Source organism: Medicago sativa, chromosome 1, assembly GCF_051527215.1.
Source record: "Medicago sativa cultivar Bolivia chromosome 1, Bolivia_mono, whole genome shotgun sequence".
NCBI lineage: Eukaryota > Viridiplantae > Streptophyta > Magnoliopsida > Fabales > Fabaceae > Medicago > Medicago sativa.
Genome location: NC_140749.1, coordinates 66,432,689 through 66,458,071, shown reverse-complemented (window position 1 = coordinate 66,458,071; position 25,383 = coordinate 66,432,689). Strand labels below are relative to the sequence as shown.

The 25,383-nt window shown below is 32.8% G+C and overlaps 3 protein-coding genes across 5 annotated transcripts; 1 reads left to right on the top strand and 2 right to left on the bottom strand.

Moving 5' to 3' along the window:
• Positions 1 to 6,354: 6,354 nt before the first annotated feature.
• On the top strand, positions 6,355 to 15,631 carry TT8 (basic helix-loop-helix (bHLH) DNA-binding superfamily protein). The gene is made up of 7 exons (XM_085729371.1): positions 6,355 to 6,973; positions 7,870 to 8,124; positions 11,511 to 11,607; positions 11,782 to 11,796; positions 11,932 to 11,988; positions 12,360 to 12,879; positions 14,168 to 15,631. Exons 1-7 carry the CDS (start codon positions 6,858 to 6,860, stop codon positions 15,091 to 15,093), a joined length of 1,986 nt encoding a protein of 661 aa, XP_085585497.1. The 5' UTR covers positions 6,355 to 6,857; the 3' UTR covers positions 15,094 to 15,631.
• A 136-nt stretch (positions 15,632 to 15,767) lies between these two features.
• On the bottom strand, positions 15,768 to 18,375 carry LOC146956544 (uncharacterized). Its single transcript, XM_085729380.1, has 5 exons — positions 17,401 to 18,375; positions 17,235 to 17,330; positions 16,964 to 17,132; positions 16,370 to 16,459; positions 15,768 to 16,205 (listed from the first exon to the last, which is right to left on the bottom strand). Exons 1-5 carry the CDS (start codon positions 17,482 to 17,484, stop codon positions 16,054 to 16,056), a joined length of 591 nt encoding a protein of 196 aa, XP_085585506.1. The 5' UTR covers positions 17,485 to 18,375; the 3' UTR covers positions 15,768 to 16,053.
• A 601-nt stretch (positions 18,376 to 18,976) lies between these two features.
• On the bottom strand, positions 18,977 to 24,446 carry LOC146956543 (Pentatricopeptide repeat (PPR) superfamily protein). Of its 3 annotated transcripts, none has more exons than XR_015020240.1 (3): positions 24,130 to 24,446; positions 20,259 to 22,714; positions 18,977 to 19,218 (listed from the first exon to the last, which is right to left on the bottom strand). XR_015020240.1 is itself a non-coding variant. In XM_085729376.1 (2 exons), exons 1-2 carry the CDS (start codon positions 24,397 to 24,399, stop codon positions 21,443 to 21,445), a joined length of 1,542 nt encoding a protein of 513 aa, XP_085585502.1. In that variant the 5' UTR covers positions 24,400 to 24,446; the 3' UTR covers positions 20,058 to 21,442. The 3 variants fall into 3 exon arrangements, 1 of the variants encoding a protein (XP_085585502.1); XR_015020241.1 differs by having other exon boundaries at positions 18,977 to 19,170; XM_085729376.1 differs by lacking the exon at positions 18,977 to 19,218 and having other exon boundaries at positions 20,058 to 22,714.
• Between the last annotated feature and the right edge of the window lie 937 nt (positions 24,447 to 25,383).

The window sequence follows — 25,383 nt, the reverse complement described above, 5'->3', positions numbered from 1 at the left end:
GAGGTTTTGGCTTGGGTTTCGACCTTAGTTTGTGCATTCTGCCCAAAGGTGATTGTACAATTATATTGGCCTCATTATGATAGCTTATTTATTTTGAGCTGAATCTTGTCTTATGACATATTTTAATGAATTCATGTTTTGTATAAACAATGCGTTTCTCTGTAAATAATTGTTCTACTTCCATCGAGATGTTAAACAAGTCAAATTTTAACAAATGGAAGTAAGATTTGGAGTTGCCTCTAGGAGAACATGCATGAACTGAAATAACATTTTGGTAAGTGGGAGTTGACTCACAAGTTAAAGTACCTTATACCTTATCATATTGGTCTCCATGTGTCTAATGAAAAGTTATTGGACGTGAAAATATGCCAATGTTGTAATTTATGAGTAATTGTGAAGTCAGTGGGAGATGTCAACTTAATTTCAGATTAATATGATTTAAGATAAACTGTGAAGTCAGTGGGAGATGTCAATATAATTTAAGATTCTAGTTTTGAACTTGTTTTGGAAAATATCTTTCACATACTTTCCTTTAGGATGAATCTTGTTTGTGTTTCTTTGTTGGATGGACTTTGTTTTAGTTTTACTCTTGGAGGTAGAAAACTAAGTTTGAGATTAAACTCACATAACCCTGCTTCATCCTTTGTTCATCTATATAAATTGTCTCTAGTAGATGGTTCATGACTCCCTGGATCTTTTGTTGATAGTTTATTTAAGTTGTCTTTGACTTCACATAACCTTTCTTCGTCTTTCATTGTCAATTTTATTGGTATAAGGCCTAATGTTGAGGAATACATCCTTTCCTTTATGGCATAAGCACTTGGATCATATTTATTGGGGGAAAGGGCTGAGAAATTAATCAAAGTAAATATTCTACCTTTCTTAAAGTTTGATGATCCAGGTACTTGTGTGGATTGCATTAGAAGCAAGTTTACTAAAACCAATGGTCACAACTAGCATTTTTGAACACTTAGAAATTGTCGAAATTGAAATTAGTGGCTCTCAACTCCTATAATTTATGGTAATAAATTATTTATTACATTCATTGGCTCCCGAACTTTGATGTTAACTGTTCTTCTAACCAAATGACTTAGATTCATTGTTTTCAAGAGTCACTTTGAATAGCGCGAATACTGTGAATTCTTTGGATGTCATTGGTTAGTGGGAGTTTGAATTTTATCTTATCAATTTTGTGATGATGAATTTTTTCTTTCACTTATTTTCTTTGATATATTGATGTGAATTTCCATTCAATTTAATTGATGAGATGAATTCTTGTATATATCAAATATCAACTGTGAAAAATTATAGCTCAGTGTTGAAGGGATCACTATGCCGGTGATCGACACTATTTTGGAGCTGAGGCATTACATGTGAAAAATTTGAGCTCAATGTTGACAGGATCTTTATGCCGGCTGTTAACATTATTTTGGAGCTGATGTATTATGTGTGAAAATTAGAGCTCAGTGTCGTTCGGATCACTATGCCGGTGATTAACACTATTTTGGAGCTGAGGCAATGTGGTTTTCCGTGGACCACATAATTTCTCTGGCTTTAAAGCATTTGAGAGAAATCACATAATTTCTTTGGCTTTAAAGCATTTGAGAGAAATCACATAATTTCTTTGGCTTTAAGCATTTGAGAGAAATCACATAATTTCTTTGGCTTTGAGGCATTGATAGAAATTAAGGACCGACAATGAAAATGATAGTATGGTCGATGATCACGTTGACATATCATTTCTTGCTACACTCTACACAGATGACTAGTCGACGGAATTGATGATATTTGTAACCATGGAAGGTGTTGTATCAATTAAGGATATAACTACCGCCATGATTCGATATCATTCAGTTCTTAGTTGGACGGAGTCTTTATTAAGTGTTGCATCATGGGATCATGTAGTGGCCACGTTAGGAAGTTTTGTTATTTGCCCAAGTGGGAGAATGTTAGAATTTCTTCTAATATTTTGTGGGCTACAATCAATTGTTAGTTTTGGTTTTAATAAAAACGGACTGATGTTGTGATCCATTTGATGATGCTTAGGCCCTAATAAAAGTGATCAATAGATAATGGGCTTTTGGGCACTTAATCTGATTTGTGTAGAAACATAGTGTAGGCCCAAACACTAGGCCCATGATGGGTGGTGCCTAGGGTTGCACGGTTATAAATAAAGAGGCTAGGTCCCCTTTGCCATCACTCTGACTATTCTGCTCATTAGTGGTTTGTCCCATCGAAAACCCTAAGTTTGGAGCATGTGAAAGGCAAAGGAAGACTTTGTCTTCAATCTCGTCGAATCCGGTCACCATGGTTTCCAAGTAAGTGTGTTCTAATTTCATATAATAATTCGATCAATTATTATTAATTTCAACAATATAAAGTTATTTTAAGTAATTAATGTTGATATTTAGAAATAAAAAAATTAATAATAAAGATGACATTAATTATAACAGAAGTGCTAAGAATATAATAAAACAAAAGTAACAATAATCTAAGAATATAATCTAATTCGATGGAACTTATCAAACTAAAATAACAATAATAAAACAAAAACAATCACACAAGAATTACACATGCCGACAATAGACACGATATGCAAGTGACTTATGCAACCTAACGACATCTACTCTAACATGTGGATCCATTCTACTCCAAGTTAGTGCAAGTAGAGAAGTCACCTTTTTTTTTTTTTTTAAGGAGTAGAGAAGTCACCTCTCGTCTATCAAATAAGAAAGTCTGGCATGCACATTTACTAATAAAATAGACGGAATACCCTAGAGGTATCTCGTCTTTCTAGTAAGACCTTCATACTAGTATCCTCCTCAAGATCTCATTTGGTTGTCAACACAAATTCTATCTCGACATGCCCTTTATATGAACATATATATTTATCGACAACATCTTCATCAAACGTCACTCATACCACGATACAACTACTTACATTCATTTAGAATTAAATTAATTATGAAGAAATATAGACGTACCTAACCCATACTACGTCCAACATAATATTATGTTAGAACAGCAACGATACGTACATAGACGCATCATGTACAAATATCAACAACGTTATAAGCATAATCACACCACAAAAAAAACCCCGCATTATTCTAATAATCTACTTAAGTTTCACTTAAGTTCATTATTTAAAGCTAATTAGACTTAACCAACCATTATCTATAGACTACTAAGGTATTTTTTGTTTTTGTTTTTGAGGGGAACTTACTAAGGTTTTTAAGTTCTGGTCATACTAAAGTTCTGGTCATACTAAAATTGATTCATGATACCGCAAAATCAATTTCTATATTACGGTATTTGCTAATTTTTCACTCTAAAAACCGGTTTTTACTAACACAAAAATCAATTTTCTAAAATCCAACAAATTAATTAAACCACTCTTTCTCAAAAAAAAAAAAATGAGAAATGATATTTTGACAACCACTTTTTGACAACTTTTGGACAACTTTCTCTCTCATACTCACATGATATTGTTATCCTCTCTCTTCCTTTTTCTCTCTCCATTGTTTTTGACCAATAAGAAGTGAGAAAAACAAGGTTGTCAACAAAGTTGTCATCAAATAGATGTCAAAATATCATTACTCAAAAAAAATTAAATCTAAACCTCCATTAAATAAAGTTGTATGACTTAATTGATACATGATTAATATTTTAACCTATAATCTAACTTTAGATCATCCCTTAAACTTCTTTCTAAGTTTTTCACATCATAAATTGAATTTCGCTAAGCGAAATCGATTTCTCTAATCAATTTTTTAGAATTTTTTAAATTCATTCTGAAATTGATTTCTATAATGTAAAATCGATTCCCCTAAGCTCGTTTTCCAAATTTTCTAATCTTCAACCCATAAAACATACTCCCTCCGTTTTAAAATATATGTCCAATTTTTGCAATGTGCACTATTCACTTGACTTACTTTGACCATATTTTTTAACTAATGTATAAATACAAATATTAGCATGTAAGATGTTGTTTGATTTGTCTCGACAAATATTTTCAAAATATTAAATTTTTATAATTTTTTACTTTAGATAATTAAAGATATTAACGGTCAAAATTGTGCATTGGCATGTGTGCAGTGGTTGACTTGGACATGTATTTTGAAACGGAAGAAGTATTAAATAACGCATTAACATTAAATTAAATAATTAACCGTCAAACTTTACATACATCAATAAACACAAACAAACATAATATTCGATTTAACGACACAACATCAAAGATGGTCTAATTGTATAACAAGTAGCCTAATTTGATGTTCCAACAACAATGAAAGCACAACTTATATTAGCGATTGTGCAACCTAGGGATCATGGGACATCCCTGTTAAACATGCATACCCTCGCCCTTACATTCCTGATTAAAACTCTTTGTATCTTAATTGATGATTTACTTTGCTAACAAATTCGGTTGACAAAAAGATGACCCCAACACTTTGGTTCTTGATAACATTGGGCAAGGGCAAGAGCAAGAGCAAGAATAAGAGAAAGTGGGCTATTGATTTTATCGATCAAAGGTTTATTCTAATCGATGAGAAATAACATTGGGGTTATGCTCCTCGAGTTGGGTGATCCACAACAACAAACAAATTTAAATCGATCCAGTATTCACACTTTTATGGTTATTTGATTTTTTGGTCAGATTCAAGTGAACAATTTTGCTTCAAGTCTATTTTATAGGCTTTATTTATGTTTTAAAAGATAGGGTTTCAAATTTGATTTTGGATTCAAATTTCACAAAAAGTGTAACAAACTCCGTTTTTCGGAATAGACTGACAAAAATCGTTTTTTTGTAATAGAGAAAATCGATTTCTTCAAGTAAAAATGGCATTGTTGGGCACAACCTGATAAAATTGATTTTTGTAAACAAGAACATCGATTAATCCACCTAACTAGACTTTTGTTTATAAAAAGTCTAATGATTAACACAATTGATTCATCAAGGGGTAATTTAGACCTCACCACAAACATCTAATGATTAACACAATTGACTTAAAAATATTCAAAGGGAAATAGTAAGAGCTTGGGTGTTATATTGATAAGTTATTGGTTTGATTCTTAGACACATACCCACAATTTAAGTTATAGACTCATTTTCGAGTCTCCAATGGAACATCAAAAAAAAAAAATCTAAGGGGATTGAGATGTTTTCCAAATTAATGACTTCAAGAGATTATTAATTACTTTTTATCATTAATATACCCTAGGACTTTTATCGGTTAAAGGAGAGGTCAGTCAAATCTTAACCGTTTAAAATAAATGTTTAATATCAAAAACATGAGAGATAAATCATTTAAGGGTGATTTAAAAAAAAAAGATCACTTAAGAGTATTGTGGATCTTAACATGTGAAAATTTGATAGTAGGGTGTTCACGTATGTAAACACAAGTTAAATTACAACAGGTGAGCTGCTCAGCGAAATGTCCTAGGTGGAATTCCAAGAGCACTCTGAATAAGTCTTAGATGTAAAATACACTGTTTGAGATAATGGATTCGATCCTTCTACTGCTCTCTAGTTGTCTCCTTTTATAGGCCTCGCTTTCTTGACCTAATGGGCCTTTTTTTGGATGTCCAGGCCCATTAATCTTGAGGTTCATATGGCTCATCTGTACTAGGCGCGTGGAGCTGATCAAGATTCCTCGCAGTGCTCGTTCTTACAAAGCGCGTGGAGTCAAGGGTACACAGCTCACGTCATTTGTCCATGCAGGACGCATGGCACGTTATGAGATGCTCTCAAGAGGAGGACCACAATGTTGCTTGGACAACGACGTGAGAGAGAGCTGGTGATGTTGATGGTGGTGATCACATGACTTAGACAATCAAACTGAGCTAAGCAGTGGAGCTCGCATGACCTAAACGATCAAGCTAAGCTAAGCAGGTGGATGTTACCTGAACGATCAAGCTGAGTTGTACATGTTGAACAGTCAATGTATATAAGATACCACGTGGTATGGTCCTCCATACCAGTCCATAGGGAATCCATTATCCTTATCTTTATTTATTATATTTCAATCCTCATGTTTATTCCATTAACTTTTTATTAATAAAAAATAATTTAGTGAGAGAAAAAAATGATCAAATGAGATATGAGAGACATGAAGTATCGATTACTCCTAAGAAAAATGTTTGGTGTACATCTCGTATGAATGTATACACTTGGAAGAAAGAGAAAAAGAGAGAGATGTGATAGATGTAATATGTTTAACAGACGTATGAATTTCAAAGGTCTTCATTTATCATTGTTGTACTCATAATAATCTATCATTGTGTTTTATTACTGTTTGTGCTACACTTTTTTTTATATATTATCTCGTACAAGCTGGCGCTCTCAAAATGACTAACACAACTAACTAACAAACCACAGCTATGATGATATACAATATCATAGTATATGTAGCACCCAAAAACTGGCTGGTAGACCAACCAGTCAAAAAACACTCCCTCCTTTGCTACTACACTCTTCACTTCATCCTTTAAATTAAACCATTTCTCTCACTTTTCTCTTTTCTTAACCAACAAACCTTCTTCTATATATGATCTTACAAACACATATAGTAGTATTTATTGAATCTTTTCCGTATCCACCTCAAAGTCATAATCCTTTTTAAGTTAAACCTCTTTCTTAGTCTCACCTACAAGCCACACACACATACCTGCAAGTCTTCTATATACTCCCTTCCTTGAAAGTTCAGCTTACCATCTTTTCTCTCTTGATTTTTCATTGTCTATTTACTTGTCATGAAACAACAGAAACTAATTTTACCTGTTTCAGACTTTTTTCCTATTTTTGGAAAGGTGTTTTAGATATGATTAATTACAGAGAAGTGAATGAATAAAGAATGGCTGCTCCTGCTCCATCTCCACTAGGCAGTAAGCTTCAAAACATGTTGCAGGCTGCGGTGCAATCTGTTCAGTGGACTTATAGCCTCTTCTGGCAACTTTGCCCACAACAACTGTACGTCATCATTTTCTTTTCCTCTTCCTCACTCTCTCTCTCTCTCTCTCTCTCTCTCTCTCTCTCTCTCTCTCTCTCTCTATCTCTTTATATATATATATATATATATATATATATATTTATTAACAATTTATTCTACTTCTTCTAATACTTCTTATTTTTTACTTTGTCTTATAAAAACACACACATACTTTGTTTTCTTCTAATACCAAGAACAATGATATTGTTTCAAAATTGAGGTAAATATGGCCACAATTGCGGTTGTTTGTGATGTTGCATAGACATGTTAAGCCTTTATATTTTGCAATTTTGAACTATGAGTCTATGAGTATCATTGATGTTTGAATTTTTGGCACAAACCAAATAATTAAGAGTGTATATAGCATTGTTTTAATTTAAATTGTAGATACGCTGCAAACCTTTTTATTTCAAAAAACACTTAAAAATACAACATTTAAATTGTAGTTACGCTGAAGCTTTTATATTTCAAAAAACACATAAAAATGCAACTGATGCGGATAAAATTGCGACTTTGATGCCGTTGATTTGACTTGAGAATCCTTTACACCGTAGCTGTAATTTAAAACCATCATGTATAAACGTTGGATATGTTTCTACTATATTAGTTGTATTCTCTAAAAAATCGTTCGAGTCAACTTATTTGGGTTTACATATATTTCGTTAATCGAAAAAAAGTAAGAAATTTTTATTAATCAAGTAAAATTAATAGTCATTTTACAGCCCTTTTTGTAGACATTTGACCTTCTTCTGTTTAAGTTACAGAGTCAAACTCTTACCGAACTCACACTTCACAAACATATTCATTTTGACTAGTATATTAGCTTATGTGATATGGAAGTTTATAATCTTTTCTAACACAATGATTTGATATACAGGATTCTGGTATGGGGTGATGGATATTACAATGGATCAATTAAGACTCGAAAGACAGTGCAACCAATGGAGGTTAGTGCAGAGGAAGCATCTCTACAAAGAAGCCAGCAACTAAGAGAACTCTATGAATCATTGTCTGCCGGAGAGACAAATCCACCAACTCGTCGTCCATGTGCTTCCTTGTCACCTGAGGACCTAACAGAATCTGAATGGTTCTATTTGATGTGTGTCTCTTTCTCTTTTCCTCCTGGTGTAGGGTAAGTAACTCACCTTCTTCCATTATTTCTTATCTAGCTAGCTAGCTCTCTTTTATGATATACTATGAATTTCATTTAGAAAACTAACCTATGCTAGCTTTCTCTTTACATTAATTAATAATCAGTACTTCCACATTTTTTTAGAGTTTAATTATGATATACTGTCAACAGATCGCAACCAATCATATGTGTGATTTTAAAATTATTTATAACTGAAGTCAAACGTTTTTAATGATCTAACGTTATAAGTGATTGAATGTGTAAAAACTATTTATACTAATGATATATACAAATTGATTTTCTTTTAAATATGTTGAACCATATTGAATCTTGTTAATACTAGTTCTCTCTAATTTCATATTCAACCTCATATTATGAGTTTAATTTTGTTACATTTTGACTTGGAAAAAATATTTGCACAGACCAATCAAAAAGTCATATAATATATATGAGTTTTAACTAGATATAATTTAAATAACAAATTCAAATGTCCTTTTGAAGATAAGTAAAGTTCTTTTTAGTGAAGTATAGAGTGATATATAGCTTGTTTGCCACATGATTCTTCTATCTTTATAATTCTATATAACCTCCATGAAGCATAATAATATTGAAATAACTTTCGTAGGATCAAGTTTTTCTTTAATGCATATCTTGGTCATTTAATTAGTTATACTATTATTATACTTATAGACACTAAATATTTATAAGTACTCTAGTTAGGAGAATAGAGAAATTATGGTTTCTCTCCATGAGAGAGGAAAGCCTGTTGTTAAATACATGTGAGTTTAAATGCAAAAAAATTCATGCAAAGCTGCAAAAATTTAATAAACATACCAATTATGCTAAGTTAGGTTTTGAAATATCTTTCCTTTAACACAAAAAATAAATTTTGTCATAAAAGAGCTATTGCTAAAAGTTATCATATGAAGTAGCAGTATACATACTATCAATGCAGTTTTTCCCCCGGTTAGATATGCATTTTGGTGAGGCATGCAGACTGTTGCAGAGGCCCCCGCGAGTGTTGCTTAAATGCTATATCATCACCTACGAATTTATGAACCGTCAGCAACATTTTAGGAATATATATCCACAAATATGGACATCTATTATATCATATATATTTTTACATAGACAAAATAGGCTACAATGTGCATATTGTTTTTATGTTGAAAAATAGAGGAGACAGTAATATAAAAAATTAACAATTTTCTATGATTAGTCAAATTTATGCATGAAATTATCGATCAAATTAGTCCTTAATTTTTACAAGCTAGCAATTATGTCCGTAAAATTGTAACACATCGATAAAAAAAAGTTACCGCCACTATATTAAGTTTAGCCGTTGTAGAGATTATGGCATGACATGTTAATTGAAGATGTGATAGATGACACTTCACGTAAACCCGGCCCACATCATTGCCGCATCTCCAAGAAACAAATGGCATCTTTTGATTTTATTTTTGGAAAAAATTGGGAGTTTGTTTGCCAAATTTGCCAAATTAATCTAATAGAAAATCATGTATGTGAGAGACATGACATTTTTAGCCCTTAAAAGATAGCAATGATATAGAATCCGTCAAATATTATATCTTTATTTTATGTGTTTGATCATGTGCTAATAAAAGAGAATGAATTTGAATGATGTGACTAAATAATTTTTCTTTAAATTTATTACATTTGTGTGTGTGTGACCAAATAAATTTGATTTAGGTTTGTGACCATGCAAGAATTGCTCTTAAACCTAACGTTAACAAACGATCTTTTTGATTGACATGTTATAATTTCATTATCGAAATTTCAATTCTTTAAAAGTTAAAAACTAATTTGACATGTCATTACAAGTTTGTGGATGCAATATGTGAATGTGACAAGATTGATATTGAGAGTTTGTGTATTAGAATGTATTCAGAGGATTCTATCGAATAAGAGTTTGCATAGCTGGTCAAGTATTTAGTTGAGCATTATATGCTTGAAGAGGACGGCAGCTATAGAGGGAGTTGCTTATTTCAAGAAATCAGACAAATTTGAATGCCTTTTCAGAATTCAAATTAACTTAGCTGCAAAAAATCTCAACCCTACTTAATTACTACCATTCTATTTTTGGAAGTTTTCACTATCACACTTCACTCTCTCTGTCTCTTTCCAATTTCAAACTTTTCACATATCATTTGCATTTTGATGACAGTACGTGTTTTTTTTTTTTTTTTTATAGCTTCACATAGGAACATAACATCAATTGGTCACGGTTTATGAAGATGGGTGTATATTCTTACCAAATATTGCAATGAGTCTGATTAGTTCTTGATTATGGAATAAGATGTAGCTTTAGATAGGCCATAAATAATGTAGATTAGTCTATATATCTATAATAACATATATACATACACAAAGCTATAAGTATATAAGAATCCTTCTATTTGTTATGTAATATAGGTACTTATATATACTACGTTAGATTTGATGACAAAGAAAAAGCATAATAGAGTTGAGAGAAGTAGGATTCGATTAGAATGGACTAACAACAATAATGCACTAATAATTTGATGTCATTGTAATCTATAGGAAGCAGCCAAATTAATTGTTGGTTCTTTTTAGGGTCTATGAAATTATTACTACTTTAGGTCATTTCAAGTGTCATTCCATTCGAATTCGTTGCTTTTTAACTTTCATTTTTGTAGAAAAATTTGTTTATATGATTTGTGATTTTTAAAGTTTAATCCACTCTTAATGAATCATTTTAAATGTTATTGTATTCTAATTTATTGCTTTAAATTTTTTTATTTAAGAGTAGTCTTTAATAATAAGGTAGAATAATAGAATAATTAATTATACCTACATAAGATTAAAATAATACTACTACATAGTATTTAGTTATATATGGTACGGAGTGGGTATTTTTTAATATTCTACTCTAATAGGATTCATTATTCTCTCAAGTAGGATAAAATAAGTTGGTAGTATTAAATACAGGGCCTTATACTATATGACAACCTAAACAAATTTAGGTACTAGTATACTATTATTATTGATGTACCACCGGCAAAATACTAACATCCATAGATTCAAGTACACTTTCATCTTTTGATGAGTCCTTTTTCAAACTGTTGTGTCATTAATAATTGTGTGATAGGTGATACAATATTTAAGACATACTACTATTTTGTTTTTATGAATTAAATACTATGACGATATTATTAATAAGTGTGTGGATTATGGTTCTTTTATTGTTTTTGTACAATCTTCTTACTCTTCAATTCAAATTTAAACCGATCATAACATCAATCATGTTAGTACAATGATCATAATAATAAGATTGAAAGAAGAAGAAAAAACCTGTGATTTTGTGTGTTTTGAGTTTTGACACATTATATTGCACTATATATAAGGTTGCCAGGAAGGGCATACACAAAGAGACAGCATGTATGGCTCACGGGTGCAAATGAGGTGGATAGCAAAACATTTTCAAGAGCTATTCTAGCTAAGGTGGTCACGGATTAGTACATAAGATTATTTATTTTGACAATTTTTCATTTACAAAGAAATATTTTAAAAGTTGCTTTCATATTATAAATTTATTGAACAATATAGAGCTTAATTTACTAACTAGCTTTTCTTTCCTCTTGTTTCTCAATCATTGGCAAAATTTCCACCGGCTAGAGTGCTAATATACAGGTAACAACTCCTCCAACCCGTTTTATCTAATTTTAATTTGTTCTCCATTTAATTCTAATAGGAAGTAAAAAAAAAAAAAACCCCAAAATAGTACTTTTTATCTAATGGTTAATTTGTGTCATGTACAATTTACAGACTGTGGTATGCATTCCTGTATTGGATGGCGTCGTTGAGTTTGGCACAACAGATAAGGTAGCATATTTCATCTATCTCATATTAGGTTTAGATTGTCTAATGGTATGGATATTCAAGAAATTTATTGAGCATCATACTATTTCTTATGTAAAATGATATGCATTATACCGTGATGAAAATAATGTTTGTGTAGTAATTTGGTGGGTTGGGATATAATAAATAAGACTATATTAGTTTAAAAAATACAATTAATGTTTTACTATATTCTAAAAATAATAAATAATATGAGACAAATAAATATCATGAACATGACACTTAATATGAATAGAGAGTTGAACTTGAATATACATGTAGCATCTCATTTACCTTATACTTATGTTTTTTTTTATTTTTTGAATAAATTATGCTTATGTTTGTTAATTTCTTAGATTCAAGAAGACCTTAATTTCATCAAACACGTGAAGAGCTTCTTTCTCGACCAACACTCTTTACCGCCAAAGCCAGCACTCTCAGAACACTCAACCTCTAATCCAACTTCCTCAACCGATCACATTCCTACCATCATGTACACCATGGCAGACCCACCCTCTACAAATCTCAATCAAGACGACATGGATGAAGACGAGGAAGACGAAGAAGACGAAGAAGACGATGAAGTCGAATCAGAATCTGAAGACGAAACAAGAGGTCGTTACCGACGTGCAACCTCAATGACAGCTATTGTAGAGCCAAGTGAGTTGATGCAGATTGAAATGCCCGATGATATTCGGGTTGGGTCGCCAAACGACGGGTCAAATAATTTAGACTCGGATTTTCATTTACTAGTTGTGAGTAATCAAGGAAACCCGTCAGGACACGTGGACTCGTACAAAACCGATTCAACACAAAGATGGGTTCCAATTGAAGAACCCGTGGGTAATTCGCTACAAGTTCAACTACCATCTTCAGGTAAATTAATAGTTATTAGTAATTGTTAGAACAAACACACATGACAATGCATTATATAACAACTTGCACTTGAATCTACTCACCAAGCATACAACGTTAATCTTTAAAATAATTGATAGCGAAATGACTTGTTGAAATTTCGAACCCAAAATCTAGAAATTAATTAAGCACATATTGATGGAGGAGGATTGGACCACATATAATAAGATTAGGCACGGTTTGGGGGGGGGGGGGGTGGCTGGTCATTAGATTCAAACAGTATCCTGTTTTCTCCAGAGATCTATATATATATGTGTGGTCCATCCTAATTAATTCCATTGTCTACCCCATTTTTGCGGGCTCCACTTCTATGCAAAATGGGACTCAATTTAATGCTCAGCCACCAAAGTCCAAAAATAATCACACCCCACACGGTAAATTATAGACGTGACCATGCTCCCCCATGCAATATATTATCAAGATATTTTTTGACAAAATATATTATCAATATATTATATTATATATATAACAAATTAATATATTGACATTTAAGTTTCTAGCTCATTTTCCTTCAAAAATAGTTTCTACTAATTTATTATGAGTAAACAGGTTTCTATTCATTTAATAAAGAAAAAGTGTAAAATCATTTCGTTGGAAAACATGTAATAAAACTCAACTTTGTTTGAGTTAATGGTTACAGAAGAAGTTAAAGTTAAATGATCGGGGTCGACTAAATAAAAAAGCCAACTCTATATGTTGATTGTAAATTAAAGAAAAATGCTTTAAAATTTAGTAAAACATTTATATAAAGAGGAAAACAAGAAACACATTAATTGCATGCGGAATTTATCTGCACTAAACCTTCCAAAAAAAAAAAAAAAACTCAAACCATTTGCTAATGTTAAAACAAATCTTAGACATACTAGTATATTTATGTTAATTCCATCCAACTTCACTTCTAACAAACAACAATTTGGAGGGTGTCTTTTTATTTCTTGGTAGAAAACCAACACATAAATTTTGAATGAGTGAGATCTAGGGAAACCGAATTCCCAAAAAAGTGGCATGCATGTTTGCATTGGCGACAAAACTATTAGAACTTAGTGAGATATTGTAATTTTAGCAAAAAACTACACTCTTTAGTTTCACAAAATTATGTTGACATCAATTCATTGGACTGTGATTATCTTAATTTTTCAAAAGATATACTATATAATTCAATTTAATTTAAAGAGAAATAGACATAAAAATGTTTTAAAATAATTTTAGTGACAAAAACATTAACATGTGCTTGTGCATTTTTTTGCAGTACTTCATCATCAACTAGAAGACTTAACACAAGAAGACACACATTACTCTCAAACAGTATCAACCATCATTCAAAACCAATCAACACAATGGAACATTGATTTTTCACCTTCCATCAACTACATAACTTACTCCTCCCAATCCTCTTTCACCAACTGGACCAACCACCACTACTTCCACGCGCTGCCACCACCGGAAACAACCTCCACCACCTCCCAATGCCTCCTCAAATACATCCTCTTCACAGTCCCATACCTCCACACCAAAAACCATGACGAAACCTCCCCTCAAACCCATGATGCAGGAGGTGACCCTTCCGCCAAGTTACGCGGCAAGGGAACACCGCAAGACGAGCTGAGCGCCAACCATGTCCTCGCGGAGCGACGAAGAAGAGAGAAACTCAACGAGAGGTTCATTATTTTAAGATCATTGGTTCCATTCGTGACGAAAATGGACAAAGCTTCTATATTAGGTGACACTATTGAGTACTTGAAACAGCTAAGAAGAAAGATACAAGATCTTGAAACACGTAACCGTCAGATAGAGACTGAACAACAAAGTAGAAGTGGTGTAACGGTTTTGGTGGGTCCAACAGAGAAGAAAAAGGTGAGGATTGTTGAAGAATGTGGAGCCACGAGAGCGAAAGCAGTTGAGACGGAGGTTGCTGCTTCGGTTCAGGTTTCGATTATTGAGAGTGATGCTTTGTTGGAGATTGAGTGTTTGCATAGAGAAGGATTGTTGCTTGATGTTATGGTAATGTTGAGGAAGTTGAGGATTGAGGTTATTGGAGTTCAGTCTTCGCTCAATAATGGTGTTTTTGTTGCGGAGTTGAGGGCTAAGGTGAAGGAAAATGGTGGAAATGGGAAGAAAGTTAGTATTGTGGAAGTTAAGAGAGCACTTAACCAAATTATACCTCACAACATTTAGTGCATTTTTGAAATTGACAATGAGTTTGATAAAATCACAGTGATATCGTGGTTTTGTTAAAGTTTTAAAGAGAAATTTTTGGCAAAACAATAGCGGTATAATGTGATTCTGTCAAACTTATTGTTAATCCAAATGTATGTTTGGATGAGCGTTGAGTTTGCCAAAATCACAGTGATTATGTCAATCTCACTGTGAATCTAAACAGGTAATGATTATGATTTTGGCATCTCGTATACATTGGCTTAATATGTACATATATATATCAACTCAAGCCACCTATGAAGTGAAGTCTAGTAATAATGGATTCTGGATCATCTAGGTTGCTGCACTGATTATAATTGATGATGATTAAAAGAAACTAGGAATATGTATTGTCTTTAGAATCTTGGTGGATAAATCTAGGAGAAATTTTATTTAGTTCTTACTACATATAGTTTATGATGTAGAAGAATAAACTAAAATTGATTTAGAACATGTATCCATAGCTACTTTCTGTGTAGCATATATGAAATTTAGTTGTGCAATTATTTAATATTAAGCGATTGCCACATTAAGAGATGTGATTTGATTTAAGAGAACAGGCATAACACTGCTTGGTCTATGTTCTTTCAAGAACCAGAGATCTTAGAAGTAGTTTTAAACAAAGGTTGATGATGTTTTCATTAAATAAGTATGTCATCCAATATAATTTGATCCTTTTTATTATTTCAAAAAGCATAAAATTACAAACAGAACCCTTTATGGGAAATGAACAGCTATTATTATAAAATTAATTAACACCTTTACATGATCAAAGACTATTATAGCACAACAAATCAAACTATCCTAGCTTTTATGCATACTACATAGGCATTAGAAATAGTTGTTTTATTTATTTACATATAGTTGCTTTATCCTTCAATTTGTGTCCCTCTCAAATATAATTGTTCTCTTATTCCCAAATGAAGAGCTAGCTAGTAGCTAGTAAGTCCATTCCTTTGGAAGAAATATCCCTTGAGAACATTGATTCTGAGATATAAAACTACATTGCTTAGAACCATCTTTCTGATCTTTTTTCTTTTCTATTGAATTATTAGTGTGCCATTCACCACGTCTAGGTTTGTATTTTTGAACTGCAACCAAATGAAAGGACATGTCAATTACCTTTATAGACTTAAGGGCATTTTCTACACACACACAATAATCCAATTTTTGAAATTCTAACTAAATAAATAAAAATTTAAATGAATATGTGAAATCAATGTAAATTAAATAAGAATTAAAACATGATTGAGACCTTGCTGGGGTGATATCTGCACACCCAATGCATGCACATTAATATTTAGAGCTTGAACAACTCGGGCGGGAAGGAGGACAGGTGCACAAGCTGCAAAACAAGTATAACTGTTATTAAGGTTTGTTTGAGAAAAGCAACTTTTAACAAAGACTTCATTATATAGCTTCTTAAAATCGCGAAAAAATTGCATTGGGACGTGAAAAAATTGGAATCAACACGTAACCAAACATACGCACAATTATTCGTGAAAGATATTTGTGCAAATAGTGAGAAATTTGAAATACTATGCATTAGTAACTACGTCAAATTTGAAAGAACACAGTTTTCTGTCGTAGTTAATCTCGGTTACTGATTTGAGATAAGATGATACAAATTACAATTTTACTAAATCAATTTTAAACGATCTCAATCGTTGATTTAAACTGGACTGGTAAGGTTAGTAACTACATCACATAGACATGGTAACTATGTGATGTAATTCTTGCTTGATTTAACATGTTTTAGAAGAAGAAAAAAAACACGATTATTCATTTTTTTTCCATGTAAGAATTAACTTCCATATTTTTCAAAAGTGATCAAGCAACATATATCAACCTGGCTTTTTTCTTGGTTGGAACTTCGTGTCTGCTCTTTGAGGTAAAAAAACACCAGTACCGCACGATCCATGATTTGATTCTAAAAATATCGCTCGCATTCCATTTCCAATGCCACGGTTCGCTAGTTTTGGTTTTTGGTACAAAGATCCTGACATGGATTTTGAGTACTGCACAAGACATTTTGATAAAATTAATATTAAGAAAAAGGTGTATGAAAATAAAATTGTAAATAGGAGGTATTAAAATACATTCATCCGATAAAACAGTACCTGTGATTGTGATTCTCCAAATGATTTGTGATGCTGCTGGTGATGATGCAATATTTGTTGGTTTAGAACCTTTTGGTGTTGGTTTTTCATACATACCTAAAGATAGAAAGTATAAGGTAAAATAAAAGCCTAATACATTTGATCAATTAAAGCTAGAAATGTTTACCTCGTCCAGAACATAAGAGGGTAAACAAAGCATTCCTTCTTCAAAACCAACTTCACAATCATCATGAGCAATAGTAGTGGCCATGGTTGATTGTTGTTGATTGTTGTTTTGTACTTTGTTGTTCTTTCAAGTGTTGAAAACAGTTGGTATCTTATTATGTAACGGTAGAGACAAGCTTTTAAAGCTCCGATAAAGTGTAATATTTGGTACTCTACTAGTGTTGTAGTTGTATACAATATAAAATAAAATAGAAGAAATTAACTTTGGTGGGTATGGTTGAAGGATATGAAGGAGTATGTGGGTTGGGTAAACCCCTATTTCTCTACTTCTTGGATTGTCTTGCAATTATTTATTATTGAGAAAATGTTTGTATTATTAATTTGTTCCTAACCTTGTTATGTGTCTTTTGGTCACACTATTTCCTCTGACTTTGTTTAATATATATTTTTGGAAAGTCAAAAGCTTGTTATTTAGGTGATCGGTTTTAAAATATGTAGCTTATCATCCCAACTTGTCAAAAGGAGAAAAGTGCTGAAAAGGATGCAATAATCTAAGGGGTAAAATATAAAAGATGTGTGTTATTGTTATCTAGGTCTTATATTGTGTACCAATAAGTGGAAGCTCGAAACAAGTAACATTTTCTAACCCACCACACCAAATCCTCTCATCATCTTTGAAATAATTGCATCAAACAATTGTTGTCTAAACTTCATTGATAATAACTAACATAGCTGAGCTTCTTCCTTTGCTTTCTTTTTAATTTTATATATTTATGTTGCCTTCTTTCCTTTTGTTTAAGGATTAAATTTTGCGAATGAAAGTTGGTTGAGTTGGTAAAAGAGTTTATTCATTCGTAAGATTGTGGATTCAATTTCCGTTATCGATGTGAGAACTTGTTCAGTAGATGATTTGTAAATATATCTCTAAACTCTTTGAACCTTGAAATCTGTCATGACCTTAGTCAGCCCAACTCACCTAAATTTTATTATAAAAAAAGATTAAATTTCCTTTCATAAAAAAATAATAATAAATTCTTTTTAATAACATTTTTTTATGCTTCATACCCACGTCTCATTTGGTAGAAATATAAATCTACCATTATATATCAAACACAAGTTCTCATTCTTAAATTCTGTGAAACGTCATATTCTTATTCTCAAGAAATCACTTGTCATGTTGTCATCGTTATATTATATTAGCCGTCAAAAAAAACACATTACTAGTTACACATATTTAGAGTTTCATATCAAATCAAATCAAATAAATATTAATTTATTCTTAATTATTTATTCAAACATAGAAAATATTTCTTTTCTTGATTTCTTCAATCAATATTCATTCTCATCAAATCACTGGTTATCTACATGTCAAGGAATATATTAGTGTATAATATTTTGATTAGATGGATCAAATAAAATAAGTAGGAAAATACCGCTAATCGTGGTCACCAAGGGAAAGGGGTACGAAATCCTTCAGACACAAATTATTCACGAGAATTGTAAAGAATCATGTAAGACGTAATCCTTGAAATGTATTATAGTATATTCAATTTCCATTAGATATTTAACATCACAAATTGAAATACAAATGTATAATATTAACATCAGAAATCGAAATACAATGTATAATTTACATGCATGTCTTGTTTTTGCACCGACAACAGTGACAAGATTAATAAAGCGTTATGTTAAGAGCTGGAAATTAGTGTTTGGGAGAGCTACAATTTCACTAATCCTTTTCTGGAAGTGCTCGAGTTCTCATTTTGCCAAGCTGCTTGTCATAAAAAACTAACATTATGGATCAAACCACCCTCTGCCACTGCAATGAATTTTAAAATTTTGCAAAAGAAGTTGATCAATTAGACATACTTCTATCTACTATCTAGTGATCAACTAGATGGCACAAGGATCCTATCATGAGGGTGTCACCTGGTTCCAGACATATTATGTTTATAACGGTTGTCTGATATTAATATGACATAAAATAAAAACCCTATGATGAGATTAAATTCCAAAAACATCCAAACAAATAAGTAAAGTAAATTATAATCAATATAATTCACAGGAGGAACAGAAATCTTAGGCTGCATAATTTTCATGTTGACACCGAATTAAAATCATGGCCAACAAAGTAAACCTCAACCATCACATGGATAAGATATAGGTGATTCAATAAGTCATTTGAACCTATATTTTCAATGAGGAAGGCCAAACTTCGTTTACTTCGATCTCTTTTACAAAGGTCAATTCTCTAAATGTAATTGGCTTTAGTGGATATTATTTCTTTCTTTGTCTAGTCTATTGCCTGCGTCAATCTTGCAAACCTTGGAATACTTCATCTGGAGTACCCATTATGCTCCATTTCATGCATTTTATTTGTTGAGTAAATGTAAGAAATCTAAATGGAAACAGACGGAGACATGTATCAAGTAAGTAAATAACCTTTGTTCGACAACACTTCACTTTTCACATTACAATCCATCAAAAGTTAATAAACTTGAAAGGCCTCACAAACTACGAACATCAAAAATTAGTGTCGAATATTTGACTAATGAGAAAAAACAAACATGATAACACCACCAAACAAACAACCAAGTACCTTTCAGGCTTCAGATCTCGGGCTATCAAATAAGACTTAGAAAAGGTGGGCTTTATCAATTTTACCAATGGAAATTTGTCTATTCATTCACAGTAACAACAAGTGGGTCACACAGTGTTTTAAAATGATTAATTGAAGGTAAAACACTAAAACTTAGATAGGCCGTCTTGTCATGTTGAGCAGAATTGACTTACAGTTAACTCCTTGACACAAAAATACAATGTCAAGAACAAAAAGAAAATAAATAAAAAGAAACTCACAAGGGTTAACGGTGGCAACGACTATGAACTTGTTGTATGTTGGGGGAGAACTTGGCGAAGGAGGACAATGTAAGGGTCTTCAAAAGAGTACCAACAATCCTATCCCAAATCTTACTAGAGTCGCCATCATGACTACCAAAACAGATGAGGGAATTATTGTGATTAAAGTAAACAGCACTGCAAATTTGAATTTGTCGATTATTCTTGGCAATGGTTCCTCAACAATTGACTCGAGCCTAACTGCTGAAATAACTATAATGATTCTTCAACATTAACTGATGAATTGTATGGTTTTGGTCGAAAGGCTTACCACACAGCTAGGCAAACCAATGTGCATCGGATCTATCATTGTTCCATGTATCTCGTGATGGATAGGTTCTTCTTTCTGAGTGAATACAATTCACACTGTGACTTTGACGTCTGAGTCAAATGAACTTTGCAAATCTCTCATCATAAGTATTAGGTAAAAGACTTGAAATGTCTCATTTATTATCATTATCAAATGGCTGTAAAAGACTTGAAAGTCTCAAAGATGTGAGACTTTTATCTTCCCTAGCCCTTCGTAGCACCGGACATCTAAGCTTGAGATTTAAGTCAACAACACCCTACCATAAACGGGTTGGGTGGTCATGCAAGTAATTACAGCAATACTGGTTCCCTTAACAAAACATGTAGTTACAAAAGAAAATGAACTGGATGGTGGAAAATCATATGTTAAAATTGCTTGGGAAATGCATTTCCTCTTCTGGGCGTTTGAGAATCAACATAAACTAGAAACTGAAGCAGTTCACATAATTTTTTTAAGCTTCTTGATAAGCACCAAGGTCAGCAGTGGCTTGTCTATAAGTAGATCAAACCTGAGCAATGAAAGTGTGTATTTGTGACAAGTTGGACTATAGCTCCTAAACGTACCAATTCTGGAAGGAAAAAAAATCATAACAAGCCAGCAGCATGTCATCATGAATAGATTGAATGATAGAACCTGGGAGTTGAACTGATTCTGCCTCTAATATCAAGGTTCGGTACTTTATTTCAAAATTGGCATCATTGCATGTTTGCATTACACTCACAAACACTATCAATCCAATTACGATATTCATAAATGGGATGGATACTACAAAAGATTGCAGCCAAAAAACACTTGAACCTCCCATTTTATCTTAAGACTGCTTTGATGTGTGCGCTTAGGAGAGAATCCCTGAAACATCGCTCACACACATTTTACTTGTAAGATTCAAAAGCCGGTGTGTCTCTTTATCCAACTGAACGTTGTCCTTTTTCATCCTCTCAGCAACAACGAGAGGCATTTTACCAGCTGCTGCATAAGTTTTCAGAAATAGGTTATATATATTTGTATTCACGTGTCCAGCATTCCGAAGAATAACCAACAATTGTTCTGCTCCTTCAATATGAGCTTGCTCCTGGATGACTGTGAATGCTTCTTGCACTAACTTAGGATCAGGAATCCATTTTTTCACACTAGAAATAGCTTTTCCAAAATAGTACAGAAATTTTTTTACATTCTTCTTTTTCAAATACCCCCGAGTAAGTAGCTCCCATGAAGAGTAAGTAAGACAGACACCCTTTTCCACTAACTGATTACAAAAAACTTCAGCCATTTCCATCTGTCCTTGGTCAACATATGAAGTAAGAAGTAAATTTGAAACTCTAACATCATTGGTACCGGAAACAGATTCCCACTCTTTATAAAGATTCTCAACTCCGGCAAAGTCGCCAAGCTTCACAAGTGATGATATCATGCAAACATACTCATCATCACTCAATTTGCGAAAGCAAGCCTTCATTTTCCCCCATATCCGATTAACTTCATCCACATTTCCCATGTTTGCATGCAAACTCAGGAGAGAGGAATAAGCAACTCGAGTTTCCCGTGAGGTTCTCTTCTCCATCTCTTTCAAAGTAGATGTTGCCTTTTCAAGACAATCATCCTTTACACTAGCATTCCTTATGTACAAATTGGTAAGTGTACTATACGTTACCCAGTCCGGGTCCACTTTTGCCTTCTTTAACTGAAGCAATACTCTTTCTGCAGTTTCAACGTCATTTTCCGAGGCACAAGCAGTTAACAATAAATTGAAGGTAACAACATCCGGAGAAGTGTTTACCTTTAGTTCCTCAAAAAGTTTAGGAACCTTTTCTAGCTTCCCATTCGAGATGTAGAGAGACATCATGCGATTATAAGGTACAGGACTTCGCAAGAAACCACATTCTGACATTTTCGACATAAGGGCCTCGGCTTTATCGGTCAAATTATTTTGGACGTAGGCATGGAGAAGGGCGGTGCAAGTTGGTTGGCCTCTCATCTTATCAGGAAGATCCTCAAAGAATTTTTCTGCACTGTTTAAACCACGGACTTTCGTTATCAAGTCCAATTGAACAGCATAATCTCCTTCCACTAGCTTGATATCATTTTGTAATTTCATCCATTCACACACCTGCATTTGCAATAACAACATTAAAAACTCCAATCAAATCACACACGACAATTTCTAATTTTCCCATAAGCATTGTTTTTACAAATTAGATCCAATTCTTAGTGTGTATTTGGCTCTAATTTTCCCATAATCAATTTTAAGTCTTTAGAATCGCTTTTGACTCGACTCTTCCAAAAGTGAATCAAAACATGCACTTAGGCTATGTTTGATTCATAGTAGTTAATAGCGGATAGCGGCGCGTAGCGGCCGACCCCAAAAATGCTATAGCGGGATAGCGCATAGCGCTATGACCGCTATTTCATAAAAACAAAAACAATAAAAATAAGGAAATAGAGAGAGCAGAATAGAGTTTTATAAGAACAAAACAGAGGATTGTTTGTACAAACTACAAACAGAAACAGAGAAAGCAGAATGGAGTATGGAATCAATAATAACAAAGAAAACTAGAACAAAAAAGTATCAGGACAACAGAGTTTTGAGATTGTTAAACAAAAAAATAACAGGATAATAGAGCAAACACGACAAAGTAGAGGAAGATTTACAGCAGAGGTGAAGAAGTTTTACAGAACAGCAGAAAAGAAAAGCAGAGGAAGATTTACAGAAATACCCTTGTTTTTTTTTTTAAACCAAGGACAATTTTGTATTTTCTCTTAAAATGAAATAGCGGTTCTAAACTGCAAAACCGCTACGAAGCGTTGCACCGCTATCTCACACCACAACGCTATGGCTTGTTGCGTAGCGCTCCCGCACCGCACTGCACCGCGCGGCCGCTATAGCGGCGCTATTGGCCGCTATTGATTACTATGGTTTGATTCCACGCAGGGGCGGTTCTATGGCCCGGCGACCCCGGGCACTCGCCCGGGCTCCGGCCCAAATTTTTTTCAATTTCTTATGTAAATCTCTATGAATTTCTTATATAAACCCCTATAAATTGGGCAATTTTTTTAGATTTTTTGATTATTTGCTTGCAATTTCTTATGTAAAGCCCTATAAATATGTTGCAAATTTTTTTTTGCCCGGGCTTTACAATAATCCTGGCTCCGCCACTGATTCTGGAGCAGTCAAAATTAATTCTGGATGTGTAAAATTGATTTTGACATGTTTGGTTGCTCTCAAGTAGAATTGATTTTTCTACAAAATTGATTCTAACTTGAAGCTGAGATTTCGAGCTTTTGAGTAAAAGTGATTTTTACACTGAAATTTATTATTCAACTCACTTCTACTTATTACCAATATAGTACGATTCATCTTTAAGTAAAATTAATTATACAGAATCAATTTCATTCTAATAAACTATTTTCACAGCATAACGAATTAAATTCGAATTAATAATCAAGACCTCGGTAAATGAAGAAAATATTAGTTGTATGCAATGCATAGATGAAAATGCGAAAACGAGCGTGTAGAGAACGAACCTCGAGCGCGTGTTTATAGCGCTTATTCTTGCGAAGCTCGCGAATCATGCGATTGAGCTGGTACTTACGGGGGAGAGTGTGACCTTCTTCCTTCCATTTATTGATAGCGATGACTGCGCTGCGTTTTGGATAGACTAGGCTCAGAAGCCTACGTCCCAGTGTGTCGCCACCGCTGCCGGAGCTAGCGGCGGTGACGCCTCTTCGTGCTGGCTCTGTTGAGAGGTGGCGAGCGGTGGTGGCGAGATAGCTTCCGACGGAACGAATCGACATTTCGGTTTTAGTGAAGAAGGGTCAAGTGAACTGCGAAACAAGCGTTTTGTACAGTTAAAAAATGAGAAATGTCTTGTAGTCGTTTTGAGATAGTTGATAGTTCTATCCAAATGCACTATTGCACTGTGTCAATAAAATAAAAAATAAAATATTCTTTTACGTACATTATTTCGTTAATATTGTCGCAATAATCTTTAATATACTCGCTTATTATTATAACAGTTGTTATAAATAATTATCATCCTATTAGTAAAAGAGTTAATGTGAGCATTAAATTACTATTTTAACGTAAAGATTATTCCTCCGTCCCATAATATAAGCAAAAAAAACTCATTTTCTTTGTCCTAAAATATAAGCAAAAAATACAAATTTTTATCCTATTTAATCTTGTTTTTTTAAAAAATCTCTTTTCCAAGAAAAACTTTTGTTTATTCTCATAAAATTAACTGCAAATTACATTCAATTTTCTCTCTCTTTCATTTTTTCCATAACCAATAGCCAATGAAAATTGTTTTTACATCTTTCTATAAAACTTTTTTCCAACGAAAACACAAAAAACTATACTTCAAATTCTTAAGTTTTAGTTTTCTTAATAAGTGTGATTTTCTTTAGAATTTTGATTAATGAAGTGCATAACTAATGACTATTTTAGAATTTTTATACATTGAAAAACAATTTTGAGAACTGGTAACACATTCAGATATCAAAATAACTATTATAGAGAAATGATATTTATACACGTTTGAACAATTTTTTCTCATATTTCATTGGGTTCTTACTAAATTACTCTCTCTTCCTTTCTCTCTCTCTATTATTTTTTATTAATAAGAAGAAAAGATAATAAAGTTGTCTCAAAAGTTGTACAAATATTAATACTCTTGCAAAATCTAGTAACATCTATTTGATTATAAATATAATTGATATTTGTCTTCGTCAACTTAGTTCAGTTGGTAAGGACAACGTATCACTCATGCAGTTGGTAAG